The following is an 18,355-nucleotide window of genomic DNA, read 5'->3' as shown; positions in this document are numbered from 1 at the left end:
TATGAGGGTGATGAGTCACATGGACAGATAAGAGCACAGCTAGGGAGAAAAGTGAAGAGAAGAGAAGAGAAGAGAACAGAACAGAACAGAACAGAACAGAAGGAGTGACAGGAAGAGGAAGGAGAAGAATGGAAAGAACAAGAGAGAGAAAGATAGAAGCTGGAGCCAACTATAGAGGAAGGAACAAGCGAGAAGCCAACGGGAGCGCAGAAAGGAAGGAGGGGGTGGATGAAGGAGAGAGGAATGAGGACAAATGGATGAGAAGGAGAAGGCGAGAGAACGATTGGGCCTGGCCCTAGAGAAAGGAAGTTTGTCTGACTTGTAAATATGTTGTAGATGAGGGTGAGCTTGAGGACTGTTTCCAAAGAGCAGTTCGATGTTGAGCTTGCTCCCTCTGCTGTGGTTGGGGATCTCCGGCAAGAAGCTTCTCGTTTGCTTCCAGCTGATCAGCAGGGGACGATAACGATGCTGATCTTCAAGGGGCAAATCTTGTCTGATGACTCGAAGCGCATTGACGAGCTGGGCATTGCAGATGGTGCTACTGTAGTTGCAATGAAGTCAAAGGCCAAAACGGTGACGTCACCTGTTCCCTCACTATCATGCCCATGCCCATGCCCATGCTTTATACCCATTCCCTTCCTGGTCTGCCGCCCTCTTCCTCTGTCCTTTTCCTTGGCGCTCGTTCTTCGTTACTTCACTCCTCCATCATCTTTGACAGACGATTCTCTTGTCAGGATTCGGTAGGCAACTCGTGCCAAGCTCCTCCTCCTCCCAGCCAGCCAGCCAGCCAGCCAGCAGCACCGGCTGACTTGCCCCCGTCGAGTGCGGGAATGGGAGCGACGATCACCGTGAGCGTCACAGACGAACAGGGAGAAGTTCGAAGCATCGAAGTTGAGCACGAGGAGACGGTTGAGAACGTCAAGGCGGTTCTTGAAGTTGAGTTCGGTGTGCCCCTTAGAGAGCAGGACTTGCTGCGAGAGGGTAAGTCGTTGGTCAACAGCCTGTCGCTTCGTCAGGCCTCCGTCCAGAACTACGACATGCTCATGCTCCGACGCACGCGAGCATCCGGACCGATTTCACAGAGAAGCATGCTGCAGCAGATTCTTGGAAGCATGGATCCGCTTCAGCGCTTTCGAAATGAGGCCCAGCAACTGCTGGCGACTGTCGCACAGGATCCTCGCTTGCTCAGCCGCGTGCAAGAGAACAACCGGGAACTAGGAGAGAGCCTGGCTGCTGGCGACGTTGACCGAGTCTCTTCTGCTCTCCCTGCTCACACCCGAGCTGAGTGTGTCTGCCGCAGGTCACTCAGACCCTCGCGGGAATCTACAAGGAGAAGATGGAGAACGAGAGGAAGAAAGCCGCAGCCATCATGCGACTCAACGCTGACCCGTTCGATGTGGAGGCTCAGGTGGACCTTTCCCTTGCTTTCCCACGTCATCTGTGATTCTCCCTTCCTCCTCCCACCCAATCGCATCGTGTTGATCCTGAGCTGCTGTGAAATGCAGAAAGAGATTGAGGAAGCGATCCGCATGGAGAATGTCAATCAAAACCTCGAGCAGGCTATGGAGTTCAACCCAGAGGCCTTCGGGCGCGTTGTCATGCTGTACGTAGACTGCGAAGTCAATGGGGTACTCAACTTCCCCACCTTTCTTGAATGCTTCCTCCCTCCTCCCTCCTCCCTCCTCTTTCCTCCTCCTCTCTCACATTGTCTCGTAGAGACCAGTCAAGGCGTTTGTGGATAGCGGCGCTCAGAGCACTATCATGTCAAAGGTTCGCGTCTCAGTCTTGTGCTTATGCCTTTGCTCTGCCTCCTTCGCCTCTCTCCCTCGTGCCTCACCCTCGTGCAGCCCTGCGCCGAACGCCTGGGTTTGATGCGCCTCATCGACTACCGTAAGAGAGATTGGGAGGAAAGGAAGGCAGGCAGGCAGGCAGGCAGGCAGGCAGGCAGGCAGGCAGGAGAGACAGGCAGGAGAGGGAGAGCAGGAGAGACCGGCAGGAGAGGGAGAGCAGGAGAGACAGGCAGGAGAGGGAGAGCAGGAGGGAAGTGACGAGTGGTCGCAGGATATGCGGGGGTAGCGAAGGGAGTTGGGACCTCGAAGATCATCGGCCGTGTACATGCGGCAGGAATGAAACTCGGGGACATGTTCATCACCATCTCCATCACAGTGCTGGAGGATCAGTCGATGGAGTTTCTCTTTGGACTTGACAACCTGCGGAGACATCAGGTGAGACGCAGGCGAAGTGACTTGAGCTGATCTATGAAAGATGTGCATCGACCTCAAGAACAATGTTCTCTCCTGCGACGCCTGCTCAGTCCCGTGAGCCGTTCTCCTCCTACTTCTCTCTTCTACTACCTCTCTTTTCTCCTACTTCCTCGAAGTCTAGCAAATCCTGACACCTCGTTGCTGTCACGTGCAGCTTCCTGGGAGAGGGTGATATCCCGAAGCACCTCCGCATCGAAGAAGCGGGACAAGACGTCGAGATGGAGGACAAGCAGCAAGGTCTCGCTGCCTCAAGTTCGCTTTTACATGATCATCGTGCGCAGGCGTGGTTGGCCAAGGAGCAGCGGGAGGAGCAGGAGCAGGAGCAGGAGCAGGAGCAGGAGCAGGAGATGAGTTTCCGGAGTCAGCTATTCAGAGCTTGGTAGACATGGGGTTCACGCGCGATCAAGCTAAAGCAGCTCTGCGAGGAACCAACGGCAACCCGGAGCTCGCGGCTTCTCTTCTCTTCGGGTCGGACTAGAGGAGGTCGGGCAGCTCACGCTGGTGGCCACTGGAGGCGCGGAAGGCCTTCCAAGTGCGCAGAGTAGGAGAGCTGATCCATGTCGCGGGCGAGCAGCTCGATGTCGTGGAAGACTTGCTGGACCTGCTCGGGAGTCTCGAGGTCTTGATCGACCTGATGGAACTTGAGACAAGAGGAGGGGGGGGGACGAGGACCTGGCAGTAATGAAGATAATCCTTCAGACGACCCACCAGTGGCCCAGGAGCGACTCCCCCCACCTTCATCAGCCACGTTCCTGCTGAGGTTGAGCTGGGCTCTTGCAGGGGAGGTTAACCTGAGACAAGAGGCTGTGGACTGTTGGGAGCCTTGAGAGGAGGCAGAGCTGAGAGTTCACGCTCCACGTCTTCCACTAGTCGCTGAGCAAGCATCAGTCGAGGAAGCCTGCTCCTCCACTCACCATCTTCTTCTCCTTCTCCTCGCTTTCATCTGCTGCTGCCCAAGCGGCTTCCAACTTTAACTGGACGGGTGTCACCACGCAGGGAGAAGAGGAAGAGGAAGAGGAAGAGGACGTAGACTGTACTTGGATCTTGACGAGCTGAGAGCCGAGAATAGCACGGTAGCGACGAAGTTCTCCTGGGCTGCGAGGATGCGGCAAGAAGCCGAGGAGCTTCACGTGCGTCCTGACTCTCCTCATCTCGTCTCGCGACCTGACAAACGCTCAGAGGAGGAGGAAGAGAATTGCTCCCCACAGCTTCATCCTACGAAGAGCGTCTTCAAGCTCGGCAAAGCCCACCTGGACTAGCATGAGACAACAAGACGAAGCTGAGGGAAACATCAGCTCCTCACATGTGCAACCAGGAGTGACATGCGCGCGCAGATCGAGCTTTCTCGCTGCTCATCGTAGGTCGCTTCTTGTCGTCAGACCAAGCGGATATCATTGAAGCCTCACCAGTCTCACCGGCCTCCTCCACCGTCTGCTCCTTCCTGCTGGAGTCTAGTTCTAGTCGCAAGTGAGTGAGGAAATAGGCAAGGGGACGAGGACGAGGAGGCGGCAGAGACGCAGAGGAGGAGGGAAGAGCATGAGGGTCACCCTTGATCTGACTGTTGGACGAAAGTACGGCATCATGCTCCTATCTCGCAGTAAGAAAACACATTCTCTCACTCCCTCTGCTGCCCTCATCTCCTCTCGCCTCTGCTTCACTTCCATCTTCTCATCTTTCATATCAGATTGCTTCCTTCCCCCTCTTTCCCTCGGACCTCTTGAGCCTCTGTACTGCTCTTGACAGCTTCCCCCCAACACACCAACCACACTCCTTCTCCTCCTTCTCCTTCTCCTCCTTCTCGTTCTCCTTCTCCTCCTTCTCGTTCTCCTTCCCCTCATTCTCCTCCTCCTCCTCACCTGCATAAGCACCAGACCTACTCTTGCGATGTTTCGAGCGTCGCAGATCCCCGAGTGAGCCTGAGCCTGTCCATTCAATCCCTTTCCTCCCTTCCTCATTCAATCCCTTTCCCCCCTTCCTCATTCAATCCCTTTCCCCCCTTCCTCATTCAGCTCCCGTCCACCTCAACTTCCAGCTGCCCCTCACCCCCCCACCTGCCCGACGAAGTTGATTCCCAGCGCTTGGCACATGCTCATCAGCCCCTTCCCCGGCAAGTCACTTCCACTTCTCTTTCCCCAGCTGCTGTTCACCTTGTTTCCAGTCTTAAGGGTCTCGGAGAAGACTCGCCGGATGTCAACCCAACGCTGAAGGGCCACAGGCTGCGGCACCTCCGCCAGCTCGCACTGCCTGGGCAGCATCGAGCGAAGGTCCCAGTCGCCATCAGTTGCAAACATGACCGACCCCTCCGGCAGCCCCAGCTCAGCCAACCAGTCCTGCAGTAGCTGAGCACACGATCAAGCGAAACGAGCAGACCAGCATGTTGGCAAGAACTTCCTTGAACTCCGGGGCCGAGTCGACCTGACCACCTATGAGAACAACATGGGGGAGGATATGATAGAGGAAAGGCACAAGTAGATGTATCAGGGAAGAGGAGATGAGCAGAGGAGAGAAGAGAACGCGAGGCGAAGATAGGGGAGGAGAGACGATTGAAGACAAGAGACGAAGGCAGATCGAGGAGAGAGCATGAGAGCAAGAAAAGAAGAAAGAGGACATCTTTCTGCTTGATGCCGGTGAGTTCTTGGCAGAAATCAGTCAAGAACGGATGAACTCGCGGTCTCACAAAGCTGTGAAATTCAGACACAACCTGCTCGAACTCAGCTGGGTTTTCTTCCTACTTGCCCTCACAGACCTTTCCCGAGGCGGACTCAACGAGGACGACGGGGAATTCGATGATCTCTGAGGGCGAGAAGCCTGGCATGGCCTCAGCTTCCTTCTCCTTGCACACACAAGCCCTCGCAGACCTCTCCTCCCTCCTCCCTCCTCCCTCCTCCCTCCTCCCTCCTCCCTCCTCCCTCCTCCCTCCTCCCTCCTCCCTCCTCCCTCCTCCCTCCTCCTTGCTTTCTGCCCCACTCTCTTTATCCACTCAATTACCCCAACTTCACCTCTCCTATCGTCGCACGTCGCCTCAAAGTCGATGAAGGCGTAGTGCGAGTGAGGCTGCTGGCGTCGTCAGCTGGCATCGTCATGTGCTCACGTGACCTGAGGCTTCTTGGGAGGCTTGGGGTTCATCAGAACATCTTCCTTGTACGACTGCCTTCCCGTCAGCTGCTTGTCATACTGAGCGACCTGAACCTTGTGCGAGCTCTCCATCTCCGTCGCTTGCTCAGCCCAGAGGGGCAGGTCCTTGCAGCTAAGACACTCCAGGGCACGAAGGCCGCGCGGAGAGACAGGGAGCAGCGTCACGGAGCTGAGGACTTCATCCTCTGCCATCCTCCTAACGACGAGCGGGGCTCGAGGGCCCGCGAGGATCTTTGAGAATTCAGTCCAGATTCTCTCCTTGGAGACGCGAGCCAGCAGCTTGGACGATCCTCTTAGAGCTACTCGCAGCGACTCGTCCGCGTGTCTCTGCCCGGACTTGCCGTCCATGAACCTGCGGCGGCTCAGCTTCTGTCCGCCTCCTCCATCACACCTGCAGCAGCTCACCGATATGCTCGCATTGCTCGAAGCCCATCCTCTCGCAGCCTTTCCTTGGCATCCCCGACAGCTCGGAGAATACTCTGCTTCACATCGTGCTGAAGGAGGATGAGATCGAGTGCGAGCGGGCGCGAGAAGCACCTGCCCCCCCCACGGGTCAAATAGCTTCCTCCGCCCCACATCGACCGCCATCGCATTGATAGTGAAGTCTCGGCGTAGCCTGAAAACAAGGGTAAGAGGATCCGAGGCAGCAAGAGCATGACTCGGTGATCGAGGGAGGAATGGAGGCAAAAATTGCTTGCTGATACTGTGAAAGCAGAGGAAGAGGAAGAAAAACGAATGCAAAAAATTTGAAAGGCGAATACGGAGTTGGTGAGAGGAGGTAGAGAAGGAGAAATTGTCAAAAAACAAGACAGGAGAAGGAATAGAAACGAATGGGCTGGGGGAACGAGCAGGTAGAGAAGGGAAGGAGGAGTGATCGGAAATGAAAAAGAGGAAGAATATGATGGAGGGAGGAGGGAGAGAGAAGAAGAGAGAAAGGAAGAGGAAGGGAAAGGACAAGGATGGTTGGGGATGAGGGAGTGTCACAGGTCTTCTTTCAGGGATCGCCCGAAGGTCACTGTCTCTGGTCGACGTCCGTCACCGTAAGTCCCGTCAGCTCGCAGCCTGAACGAGCATGTCGTAAGTGACACGATGGACTGGACATAGACAAGAACAAGTTTGGGGTTCATCATTTAGGGCCGTCAGTCAAACAACGTACGTGGTCGCTTCCACGCTGACTCCTCCCTTTCTAATCGTCACTGTGCCGTACTGGCTGCCCGTGTCGAGAGCTCGAGGGAAGAGGCGAAGCATCTCCGAAGGCTCCAGGGTCGTCGCCAAGTCGATCTCCCAAGGCATGAGGCCTGCGAGGCAGTCCCGTATGCAGCCTCCCACAAGCCAAACCCGTCCACCTCCTTCCTCCTCGATCACCCTGAGCACTTCAAGAAGATCTTGAGGGAGCCTGTCTACCCATGCCGCGAGCAGAGGGGGGAGCTCCTCTCCTTGAAGTCCTGTTTCTGGATGAAAATCAGCACTTTGTTCAGGCCCTGGCGACGATGTAGAGAAGGATGAGAGGGAGAGTGCTCTTCGAGAGGAGGGCAGCTGAGGGGAAAGCATCTCCTCCCTCGTCCGTTTCTTTCTCATGGTTGTCTTGTCTGATTCTTCGCTTCCTCCGCTAAGGCGCATTCTTCCTCGGAGCAAGGCATGCCCCACCGTGCTCATTGCGAACAATGGCGCTGCAGGCCCAACAAAACCAGCGGGGGAGAGGGAGGAGAGGGAGGAGAGGGATGGCGGTAAGGAAGAGAGGTGCAAGGGCCCTCGTCCTCCTCCTCCTCCTCCTCCTCCTCCTTCCAGCCGTCTGATCAGCATCATCGCCACCGTCATCGCCCACGCTCTCCGCCGCATCGTTCTCGTTCAGGACGGCCCCTACTACCCCTACCTGTCCCAATAATACACACCCCTTCCAGTCAAAATGTAACGGATTCTAACGACTGAATTGCGGCCTCATGCCGAAACTGCCTTGGAAAATGCTTCCGCTCGTGCTCGTTGGAGGCTCGTCATGCTCGCTCTCCTCTCCTCTCCTCTCCTCATGCTCACTATCCTCTCCTCTACTCTCCTCGTGCTCGTTCATCTCTCCTCTCTTCACTTCGCCTTGCTCTGCTCTTCCCAAATCTCCTTGCTTTCGTGAGATCAGAGATGTTCGGCAGAAAACTGTTTGTCGGAGACTGACAGGAAAGGCATTGGACATGGGAGAAGGCGAACAACCAAGGAAGAGTTCAACACCAAAGCCGCTCACAGATGACGAGAAGAGGATAGCTCAGTCCTTCATCTCACCCCAACTTCTCAAACAATTCACCCAGCCTGACGGGACTGTGGTAAGTTGCGGTCAGAGAAGCCCCGCAAGTGATTTCATGCTGCAGGATTATAAGGCACTTTCCAAGACGATTCCGTAGGTCCCCCTTGTTGAGACTTGATGGTTCTGAATGCCCGGGTAGGCTGCAAGCTGATCATGGTCCCTTGCAAGTCTTGTACGAAGACGACGACCTCATCTTCGTCTCAAAGCCTCCCGGCATGCAGATGAATCCGCCGCACAGATTCTTGTCTGGGACTCTGCTCAACCGTGTGATCGGACACCTCGGAAAGACTCCTTTTGTCATACACAGGTTGGACATGTGGACGTCGGGAGTTGTCGTCTATGCCAAAGAGCAGCGAATGGTGACCTCCCGCGCTTCCCCTGGTCTTTGACGGCTGACTACACGCTTTTCGTTGCAAGGTGCCCCTGATGCATGAGATCTTCCGAGAGAGGAAGGTGGTCAAAGAGTACTTTTGCCTCGTGGATGGTTCTTCACCGTGAGAGTGTTGAGTGAGATCGGAGGCTGCGATGACCAGCTGTGATGGCAGGGAAGTAGACGCCTTCGTGGTGAATGCAGCGATAGACTTTCATCCTCACCGCAAGCTCCTCCGATGCGTCTCTCCAGACGTGAGACTGACGCCGTTGCTGTTGAAAGCTTTCAGCCCCATACCCAGGGCCCTAACAATCACACAGGGAAAACCTTCTGAAACACGATTCGAGGTTCTTGGGAGGTCAAGAACGCAGAGCATGACGCTTCTGCGAGCCTTGCCAAAGACAGGAAGGTTCTCCTTGAGCCCTCCTCTTCAACTTCATTTCACTACTGATCCTCTCGCTTGTTCCTCGACTCACCTTGTGCGTCTGCACGACAGAACTCATCAGATTCGCATCCATGCAATGCACGCCGGCCTTCCGATTGTTGGAGACAACGTATACGGGAAGGAGGCAGAGCTCTACACTGCGAGCGACGAGGAACTGAAGGAGTCCAGGTGAGAAGCGTGAGGAAGGGAAAGCAGTAGCAGAAGAGGACAAGGAGACGAGAAAAGCAAGGAGATGCTGATGAGGACATGAACGAGGGGGAGGACGTGAGGAGGCTGATTTGACTTCAGCTCCCTTAAGCACTTCGATGCTGAAAAGTTTCGCACTCCCTTGAAGCTTCACGCCCGGAGCCTTCAGTTCACGTGCATCCCATGCTTGAAGATTGCTGCTCGCTTACTTGATCGGTGGCAGACATCCGTTAAGTCAACACGACCTCAAGGTCGTCGCTCCCATCCCTGATCACTTTCGCGATGCTCTTGAGGCCGTCGGCATGCAATATGTAGAAGAAACCAAGGACCTTTGAACAGTTTGAACGGCTGGGGCTAGTCTCTCCCACATTGTCATAATCAAGGCTGATGGCTCCTCCTCGTCTTCATCGTCCTCTCCTTCTTCTCCTGTAGCTTCTTCTCTCGTTTCTCGTGTAAATACATCTGAGCTACTTCATTGCTCGACGTGTTCTGTCGCAGTTCAACGGCTGCATGTCTCTCTTTCAGAGAAGTTTTTAGGCTGGGGCGGGCCTGAGAATTCAAAGTTTTGATATTTGGCGGCAGTGCGGCATGTCCATGGGGAGAGCAGAGGAAGGGAGGGAGCGAGACAAGGAGACGGGGAGTCAGAGAAGTCTGCGAGGAAAGGAGAGAAAGGAGGGTCCGGAATCCTGCTTCTTGTTCTGGGGCTCCTTCAATGAGGACAAACGGATCATCATGGAGGCGTTGGATGTCGTCGAAGCCTTTCTTAAGGATCAGGACCAAGAGGCTGATCGGGCTGAGACTCGACGTGCGCTTATGGAGAGACTGAAACAAGCAAATGAAGTAGCGGCAGGGCTGCAGGAAAAGGTGGCGCGAGCCAGCCTATTTCTACCAAGTTATGACCTTAGGCTGGGAAATGAGACCGTATGCAAACTGCATGAAATGATCACGACAAGTCGCCATGCGCTTTCACCTCCTGCCACGTTCTCCTTCAAATCTCGAAGATGCCCTCCAGCTCCACTTTCTGCCCTCTTACATTCAATCCATGGAGATACAGGATCGACCTCTCGACAAGATCATTTTCAAGGCGACACGCGTGCTGGGGACATCGATGCAGAACTGTGCTTCATCGACAGAGAAGATCAAGTCCTTGTCAAGCGAGCTGGTGAAGTTGGTGGACGAGACTTTGTTCTGTCGAGGCTGAGGAGATGCACCATCTATATCTGTCTCTATCTTGGTCTTCTGCCATCGATCAATGACTTCACGCAGGCGACACTTGTGGGGCCTTGCGAGCAGATAGGTTAGAAGGCTGCAAAGTTTACGTTGGCCCGGTTGAGGACGATGGTGATCATGAAGGAGAGTGACGCTGACGTTGACGCAGGTTCGCTCAGTCCTCGCAGAAAAACTTGAGAGGTGTGAGATCTCAGTAGCTGCGCAGCAATTGAGGATTCACAGCGCTGAGGTACCTGCGGACCTGGTCGCTTGCGTTGCTCACTCTCATTCAGGCATGCGATTTTTACGTGCATACAAGAAGGTCTACCATGCTCGGGTGCTTGCTGACTCTGATCACTCTTCCCACAGTGGCCCCATAATTGAGCACAGCAAGCAGTTGCGATTCGGACGATACAACTTCCAGTATGCAGGTTGCGAGAAGCACTTGCAAGGGTTTGGGCTTGATCAGGACTCAGACATGTGGTCCAGGGTGAGATGAGGAAGGACGGAGGGTCAACAAGGGGCCATGGGAAGGGAAATGACTCTGCAGCAGGTGGAAGACTTCAACTGGCTCCGGACTCAGCAGGTATCTCTCACTGGTCCTCTCCATCTCTCACCTCATGGCTGCCCTGTAGAGCCCAAACTGGAAGATCATCCCCCCTCTCGAGGAAGAGAATCTCGTCTCGGGTATTGCTTTTCTCCTCATCCGGAGGCCTTTAATGTCTCAAACGAGCAGGCGACTTGGCTCCGTCTCGAAGCTAGTAGAAGGCTGCGCTCAAGCTTGCATGCCCCTTAGCTTACCTCATTCAAGAATCTTGTGATACTCCTCGTCTATCCCGCTCTGCCAATCCATCAGTGCATCCCCCTCATTGTGACAGCACAAGCCAACCTCCGGCTCTTGCATGGCGTCGAGGAAGACATGTTCTGAACCGACGATTTGTCTGAGAATGCCAAGTCAAACTAACGCAGAGCTAGGAGAGAGTGGAGGAAAAGACGGGAACAGCTTTGACCTGAAGATTGCCTCGGCCACCTCAATGGCTTCACCGCTGTCAACTGCTGGACTAAGGTTGGGGGTGACCCAGAATCCCTGCCGTAACTGCAGGCGAGATGGGTAGAGCTGGGCTTCAGTTGAGGAGCGCCAACTTGTTCCTTCTTTTGACACCTGTGGCTCTCACAACATGTAAAATGCGAGCTGAAGTACCTGATGGTAGTAGATGACTCGCTTAACGCACGAGCTGCCTGTCATGCTCTCGAGAAGCGTTACGGCCGAGCTGAGGTCAAACGAACCGAGCTCGGAGGCCCAAAGGAGCCAAAGGTAGAGACCTCGAGGAGCGCTCTGAGTGCTCCAATCGAGTTGCAAGACCCGGATAGGCACAGAGTTGTCGCAAGAACGAGGAGGGAGAACAAGAAGCGAAGATCCGTCATCCCCAATGGCCCTCTCGCTGATACAAATGCACCTGCTCACCACGCGCTCCTCTACCATATCGTTTCCTAGTGAGTTTGGCGACGTTAGCAGCTCTTTGGGACAGTAGAAGGGCGAGCAAAAGATCAGAGGAGCTCGGAAGATTTTCCCATCGTTGCAGATGATCCCGCCAGCACTGCCGTCGTCCTTGAAGAGGAACTGAGAAGGTCCTTTCCGAAGCACGTACGTCCCTCCGTAGACCGCAGACATACGACAGAAGCCTTGCGGGAGCTCCGAAGCTCCGTACAGGCAGCAGAGGAAAGCGCTGTCCGCGTATCTTCCCAAACTCCGTGTGTAGGTTGTGACTCTCTCGACAGCCTTTGGGAGCGGCAGGTCACGAGATGAGAAGCAAATTCCAAGAGCGATGAAATCCTTGAGCTTCTCCGTTAGCCTCGCTTCCTGGTCTTTCCATCAAAAAGGCAACACACAGCAGCAAAGTTGCCTGCATGGCCTCGTCGAGCGTCTTGTCTTGCTGCTCTGCTGATTCCCGCACTTCTTCTGCATGTTTTGCATTTCCCACGTGGCCGACGGCACGTTGGAAGCCAAGTTGCTCCCTCTCGCTCTCTCCGATCCCCTCGATGGCCCAACCGCCTGCTGCTGCTTCTGACACGCCACCCAGAACCACCGACTGCTGCAAGAACTTCATCAGGAGGCGTTTCTCCATCGGCGTGATGATCTTCGACTGGAAAATCTCTGCTTTGCTCATTGGGATCTTGCACAAGCATGGTGCAGGGCTAGAACCGTCCAAGAAACTCGTCCACTTGAGAGGGACAAACTCGAGGTACCGTCCCACACCTGATTGGACAAGCGAAGAGATCATGCGACCGCTGCTCAAGTTCAGTCGCGGGGAGAGATCAATGTTGAAATGCTTCTTGGCTTCGCCTTGCTTCGGCTCCTCTCGAGCTTCAACTCTCACGTTCGCATACATGATTGGCCTTCTGTTTGACGGCATCGCTGTCAGACGGTCTGGTCGACCTCGTGAGCAGCCGTCTTCGATCACCGGACGCCCCATCTTGTCGCATTCCGTTGCCTCCCATGCCGCCACCTTGATTGATCGTGCAATCTTGTCCTCGTCGAAATGAAGGCCGTACGCCCCTCCTTGACCTCCCGACGAGAGCTGTTCAAGACACTCCTCCAGCTGATCCAGGTCGTGAGTCGATGAGGTTTCACCGTAGAAGGGTAGAGCGTCGAGATGCAAAACTCTCCTTCCCATCCGCCCCAAGGAAGCCGCGAGCACAGCCTGAGAGGATGCCAAAGGAACATCACGACGTAGGGTAGGCATCAGGCGTGAGGGGTGCAAGGGAAAGAAGTCAGAAGTCAGAATTATACCATGAGCAGCGAAGGAGGCACAACCGCGAGGAGTCAAAATGAGCAAAGGCGCAAGGGCCGAGTGGAGTCGCCCAACAGGGAGCATAGGTGAAGAGGAAGGGGAAGTTACATGAAGAGGAAGAGGAAGAGGAAGAGAGAGCAGTGAAGGACAGGTAAGACAAGTCTTGACTTGCCTGCATCGTGTCTGTTCCTATCACGATCACCTCAAACTCCCCTCCGTCTAGATCCTCAGCCATGATGCGATTGCTAGTTGGTTTACCTGGTGAAGCCAGCGAATACCTCCGCCCGGGACTCGGGACTCCCGCCGTCGGAGTCCCGGGCGGCCGGGCCGCTCGGACCGTGACACCGTCGGTACTTCAGTTGCTTGATCCTGCTTTCGACCCGGGAGCCTCACTGACGGCGAGTCGCCCCCGGCCCGGCCCGGGCCGGGGGCGATGTCAGCCCTACAATAACGTCAGCGCCTCACCACATGATGCGCATCGGACTCCCTTGACTCGTGAGACACAGAGGACACCTCCTCGAGTCCGGACGGTGTGTGACGCAGCACATGATGCGGCAACTTCGAGTTTCAGTTTTCAAGTGACTCGCTATCGAGTTGGGCCGCAGTTTACTAGGCGTCCCTGCTATGATGCCGGTATCACGGTGGCAGTGCTGGTTACTTTTGGTCTGGTGCTTTGTGTGTTTGCGCCGCGTTTGTTGCTGTCACAGTTACGTGCGGCCTTTTGATGTTTACTTTTGGTCTTGTTTTTCTGTGTGTGTTTGTGCCGCTTCTCGCTGTGCGCTGTGTGCATGCAGGTTTAGCTTTCCCCTGCTTTGTTTTGCTTGAGGCACTTTTTACCTTCTGCGAGTAAACATTCCACTCGCATAAGGTAAAACGTGTGGCCCCGCTTTTGTTGTTGTATGCTCTATGCATGAGGGTCTTGCTTGTTTCGAGCCACCGAGGTACGGTCAAGATTGCACATGACCGGTCCTTCAAGCTTCGAGCCAAGCGAGGACCTTGAGGCCGCGAGGGAGGGAGCCTATCCCAGCTCTTATCTCTTGGAGGAATGTCGACGGCTCAGATCGCTCAGATATTACAATACCAGCTTGAAAAAACCTTGTCGGCGGCTGCTGCAGTAAACCAGGCAGGATTTACTGGCAGAAGTGGTTGATGTCCAACCTCCGAGTCTTCCTCTATATTCATGAGCGCTTTCGTCCTCATGTCACTGCGTCTCACCTCTTTGGTGAGACTGCAGAGCTTTGGCTGACTTGTCTTGTGTCTTTGCTGCAATTCATCGATCGATATGATCCTTCCTCGTCCAGCTATCAGACCCTTGTTCTGCTCTTTGAGCACCTTCCCGCCTTCCTGCTTCCCGTACCCAACTCTGCAATGTCTCGCGGCAGGATGACTCGAAAGGGGTGACAGGTGTTGCCGAATCCTCCACCCTTGGTCATCGGTCCCCGCAAAGCGAATAGTGGATTTACTGGCAGAAGGTAAAAAGTGCCTCAAGCAAAACAAAGCAGGAACAAGCTGAACCGGCAGGCACACAGTCCACAGCGAGAAGCTGCACAATCACACACAAAACACAAGCCCGAAAAGAACCAGCACTGCTGGCACCCAGACGCGGAAGCGCCAGCCCAAGCGCGAAGCCGCGCAGACAAGCAGCCTAAGGGTCAAGCAATCAAGCAACAAGCAGCAGGAGCATGCAGGAGGAAGAAAATCCCTTAGACGCGATACCCGGAGGCAGCCGACTGACCACTGTCAGTCGAGACGTCCGCTGCCGCCACAAAGCGGGCGGCCGCGGACGGAGAAAGGGCAGCCGCCGACAAGGAGCCGGCGTTGCCCGGGGGTCCGCCAGGGGCAGCGGACGGAGGGAGGCTGGACACAGGAACACGGTACCGCTCGAGGTAGTCCTCCTCGCTAGCCTAGCCTCCGAGTCAGCGGTATCCAGCCGAGTCAGCGGTAGCCGCCCGTGACGGCGGCGACGCCGCAGCAATGCCCAAGGACCGGCGTGACCCGACCGATGCCGGGGAGGAAGCAGGCGAGCTCGGACCAGCAGCAAGCACCCCAGTTGTGTCGAGCTCTCCGGAGGCACGTGGAGGAGTATAGGATTTACTGGCAGAAGGTAAAAAGTGCCTCAAGCAAAATAAAGCAGGATCAAGCTAAACCTCCTGGCACAGGAGTAGTCATAGCATATGCAGCGCGATGTTTGCGAATCTTGTCAGACGCTGCAACATGGAGGGCGTCGAGGTATAGGATTTACTGGCAGAAGGTAAAAGTGCCTCAAGCAAAACAAAGCAGGAACAAGCTGAACCGGCAGGCACACAGTCCACAGCGAGGTTGACCTCCCCCCACTTGGTCAGGTCGGCAGAGCTGCCAATGTAAGGGTGGACCAACGTCACGTCCGCCATCAAGCCCTCGTACTGCTCAGACCCTCGATCGCGGATTCCAGGGATGTGGATATCGCCCTTCATCTTGCGGCCCTCATGGGAGGGTACCTGCCGTCGAGAACGAGGATCCCCCACTGTATCGATGACGCTCTGAAAAGGAGCTGTAGCGCTTGATCGCCTGGATCAGGCTAGTGGTGTCGAGGATGTCAGTCAAATCCACCTGCAGTACCGTACTGCAAGCGCTTGCTGGGTGAGATGAGCCGCGGAAGCACTTCCAAAGGCACTGATAGGATTTACTGGCAGAAGGTAAAAAGTGCCTCAAGCAAAACAAAGCAGGAACAAGCTGAACCGGCAGGCACACAGTCCACAGCGAGAAGCTGCACAATCACACTGGCACCCAGACGCGGCAGCGCCAGCCCAAGCGCGAAGCCGCGCAGACAAGCAGCCTAAGGGTCAGGCAATCAAGCAACAAGCAGCAGGAGCATGCAGGAGGAATAAAAGGCAGGCGACGCACCAGCAGGAAACTTCTCTTGTGCTTCAGCAAGAAGATCAGCGAAAGATTCAGCCTTGTAGATGCCGGAGCTCAGTAGTGTCCGTACCGCCCGATGAAGGTCACCCGCAGTGAACTGATGAATCGAGGGACAGCGTAGGTCGCGGCGGAGGAGCAGGCTCAGATTCCTGTGTGCCAGGAGGTTTAGCTTGTTCCTGCTTTGTTTTGCTTGAGGCACTTTTTACCTTCTGCCGGACTGCCGCTGCTCCCTCGGCCCGCGCGGTTGTGGTCGCTGCTGTGGTGGTTGCCGCAGTGCCGCGGCTGGTGTTGCTGCTGCTGCTGCTGCTGCGACTTTTTACCTTCTGCCAGTAAATCCTATGCTGCTGCTGCTGCTGCTGCTGCTGCTGCTGACGCGGACGATGCTGCTGACGCTGGCGTTGCTGCTGCTGCTGCTTCTGCTGCTGCTGCTGACGCGGTTACTGCTGTTGCTGCTGTTGCCAGTAAATCGACCTCAGTTGCTGCTGTTGCTGCTGTTGCTGCTGCTGGCCTCCTCGCTAGCCTCCGAGTCAGCGGTAGCCGAGTCAGTGGTAGCCGCCCGTGACGGCGGCGACGCCGCAGCAATGCCCAAGGACCGGCGTGACCCGACCGATGCCGGGAGGAAGCAGGCGAGCTCGGACCAGCAGCAAGCACCCCAGTGGTGTCGAGCTCTCCGGAGGCACCCGACGTCACAGTGAGGGACGGAGACGCTTCGCTAGCCCCGCGCCGATCGTCGGCTCCACTCTGGATGTTTCCCCCATCGGAGTCGGAGACCTCCGGCGAAGTCTCCTCCTCGGGCGACTCGACAAAGTCCGAGGAGGAGCTGTCCTCTGGCTCGAGAAGTGCTTGCGCCCGCAAGGGCGTCATGCGCCTCGCACCAGACAAGAGCGCCCTTGAGTGGTCTGAGCATAGCGATGCGGGAAGGCCAGGAGCCCTCACACGACGGTAGAGGATCGCTCCAGCATTATGAACGAAGTACAGCTTTGAAGCTCTACTGCAAACATATCCTCCAAGGGGTCCTTCTTGGCCGGATGCCGGATCTTCTTATTCCTGCCCTGTCAGCCATTCGTCGAGGAGGCAGATTTATTCCCCGGATTCGCACATTTCTTGACCAGCACTTCCTCAGCAGTGCTGGTTCTTTCGGGCTTGTGTTTTGTGTGTGTTTGTGCAGCTTCTCGCTGTGCGCTGTGTGCAGGCAGGTTTAGCTTGTTCATGCTTTGTTTTGTATCCGACACTCCAGGCACTTTTTACCTTCTGCCAGTAAATCTTCGTTGTGTGTCCTCTCGTCTCACCCTCGAGCGATTCAGTTCGGACTCGATCGAGACTCGTGACGACTGCCTGAAGTTCTCGCAAACCGCGTCAGCGCTCCTGCCCCTTCACGCTCGCGGTGATGATGAGGATGTTGCCCACCCCACAGTGCTGGTGAGTTTGGATGCAAAGAACGCCTTCAACTCCCTCGACCGCCAGGCTCTCTTCGATGCAATCGAGGGACGTGCGAGTCGCGACTACTTTGATGGGAGCATCACTGAAGGCGCTCGCTTGCCCTCTTGCGAGCATCTCCGTTTGTTCGCCTCCTACCCCTCCTGCATGCTCCTGCTGCTTGTTGCTTGATTGCTTGACCCTTAGGCTGCTTGTCTGCGCGGCTTCGCGCTTGGGCCGCCCGCTGTCAGTACGGTACTGACAGCGGGCGTTCAGCTGGTTCGGCGGCCGCCGAAGGTCTCGTGGACGCGCGTGCGCGGCCGGGACTCCGGGAAGTTTCCCGTTCCGGCGGGCGCGACCGTCTGTCCGACGCGGCGGCCGGGTCGCCCGGCGCCGGGCGGCCGGGTCGCCCGGCGCCGGGCGGCCGGGCCGCGCGGCCGTCCGATCACTGACCGTGTGTTGACCGGGAGCCACATCCCCACACATGACCACTATTTCTAAATCAGGAAGAAAATTATGGGAAATTCCTCACCCCTACCTTTAGGTGATCCTCCCCTTTGCCACTACCCCTACCCTTTGTATGACTGACAACTACCCCCTTCAAATCCTTCAATTCTAGACCCTTGCAAATCAGTAGTCCCCACCCCACCCACGTCACAATCAAAATGAAAGCTATCAGTTGGGTGGGTTCTAAATCCGAATATGGTTGCGTCAATTCGAAAAAAATTATTCAAGATAACAATAAAATATTCAAATCAAGAGGTAAAATTTCACATTTGTTCAGCTCGTTCCTCCAACATTTGTACTACGCAAAAGGGGTTGGGTGTTGATCAAAGGATAGGGTAGGGGTGATCTCAAAGGGGGTGTGCAAGGGAGTATCCCCTTTTCGTGGGGTAGTAAGGAGTTCACGAGGGTGGTAAAGGTACCGGGTACTCATAGATAATCGAGGGGTGGGACTTTTTCTGAAGTGGGGTGGCAAATGTGAGGGTGGGGGTAGGGTGATCCTCTTTTGGTACCGAGGTCGAGACGCTGTCGTGTCAATGGAGGGCAACAAGGGGAGGAATAGAAGGCGAGGAGAAGAGAGAGGAAGAGAGAGGAGAAGGCTAGCGACGGCAGACCGTGTAAGAGAAGAGTGCCACACACTACTTTTAGTAGCAAGTGCACTAGTTTGAAGGGAAGGACGAGGGTGGTAATTGAGAGTTCAGAAGGCAATCGAACTACACTGGAGGGAACAAGGGAGGAATCGAAGCATGGCATGATGCTTTTCTTCTTGATATCTGTGTGCATACAAAGAGACATTGTTCGAAATCAATGATGCCAGAATCAACAAGATTGCGGTAATCTAAATGC

General features: G+C 55.4%; 5 protein-coding genes across 5 annotated transcripts; 2 read left to right on the top strand and 3 right to left on the bottom strand.

Moving 5' to 3' along the window:
* Positions 1-2,757: 2,757 nt before the first annotated feature.
* Positions 2,758-6,692, bottom strand: GUITHDRAFT_101048 (hypothetical protein; the record flags this gene model as incomplete). Its single annotated transcript, XM_005840269.1, has 20 exons — positions 2,758-2,895; positions 2,937-3,016; positions 3,056-3,137; positions 3,179-3,238; positions 3,302-3,428; positions 3,471-3,514; positions 3,568-3,629; positions 3,680-3,721; positions 3,812-3,851; positions 4,121-4,180; positions 4,316-4,363; positions 4,412-4,594; positions 4,635-4,679; positions 5,011-5,097; positions 5,253-5,318; positions 5,361-5,751; positions 5,805-5,936; positions 5,982-6,015; positions 6,439-6,493; positions 6,552-6,692. 20 exons carry the CDS (start codon positions 6,690-6,692, stop codon positions 2,758-2,760), a joined length of 1,917 nt encoding a protein of 638 aa, XP_005840326.1.
* An 887-nt stretch (positions 6,693-7,579) lies between these two features.
* Positions 7,580-9,025, top strand: GUITHDRAFT_101047 (hypothetical protein; the record flags this gene model as incomplete). Its single annotated transcript, XM_005840268.1, has 9 exons — positions 7,580-7,708; positions 7,754-7,782; positions 7,829-8,048; positions 8,107-8,183; positions 8,235-8,313; positions 8,380-8,468; positions 8,556-8,672; positions 8,793-8,864; positions 8,914-9,025. The coding sequence occupies 9 exons, from the start codon at positions 7,580-7,582 to the stop codon at positions 9,023-9,025; spliced, it is 924 nt and encodes a 307-aa protein (XP_005840325.1).
* A 273-nt stretch (positions 9,026-9,298) lies between these two features.
* On the top strand, positions 9,299-10,728 carry GUITHDRAFT_150387 (hypothetical protein). The gene is made up of 8 exons (XM_005840267.1): positions 9,299-9,912; positions 9,957-10,018; positions 10,069-10,149; positions 10,193-10,221; positions 10,269-10,389; positions 10,453-10,485; positions 10,535-10,586; positions 10,636-10,728. The coding sequence occupies exons 1-8, from the start codon at positions 9,423-9,425 to the stop codon at positions 10,659-10,661; spliced, it is 894 nt and encodes a 297-aa protein (XP_005840324.1). The 5' UTR covers positions 9,299-9,422; the 3' UTR covers positions 10,662-10,728.
* GUITHDRAFT_133073 (hypothetical protein) lies at positions 10,702-12,926 on the bottom strand (the record flags this gene model as incomplete). Its single annotated transcript, XM_005840266.1, has 6 exons — positions 10,702-10,740; positions 10,789-10,840; positions 10,910-10,995; positions 11,101-11,760; positions 11,855-12,601; positions 12,894-12,926. The coding sequence occupies 6 exons, from the start codon at positions 12,924-12,926 to the stop codon at positions 10,702-10,704; spliced, it is 1,617 nt and encodes a 538-aa protein (XP_005840323.1).
* A 3,100-nt stretch (positions 12,927-16,026) lies between these two features.
* Positions 16,027-16,453, bottom strand: GUITHDRAFT_101043 (hypothetical protein; the record flags this gene model as incomplete). Its single annotated transcript, XM_005840265.1, has 2 exons — positions 16,027-16,104; positions 16,241-16,453. 2 exons carry the CDS (start codon positions 16,451-16,453, stop codon positions 16,027-16,029), a joined length of 291 nt encoding a protein of 96 aa, XP_005840322.1.
* Positions 16,454-18,355: the final 1,902 nt, after the last annotated feature.

Source organism: Guillardia theta (genome assembly GCF_000315625.1).
Source record: "Guillardia theta CCMP2712 unplaced genomic scaffold GUITHscaffold_6, whole genome shotgun sequence".
NCBI classification, from domain to species: Eukaryota; class Cryptophyceae; order Pyrenomonadales; family Geminigeraceae; genus Guillardia; species Guillardia theta.
This window is presented reverse-complemented; position numbering and strand designations above follow the sequence as displayed.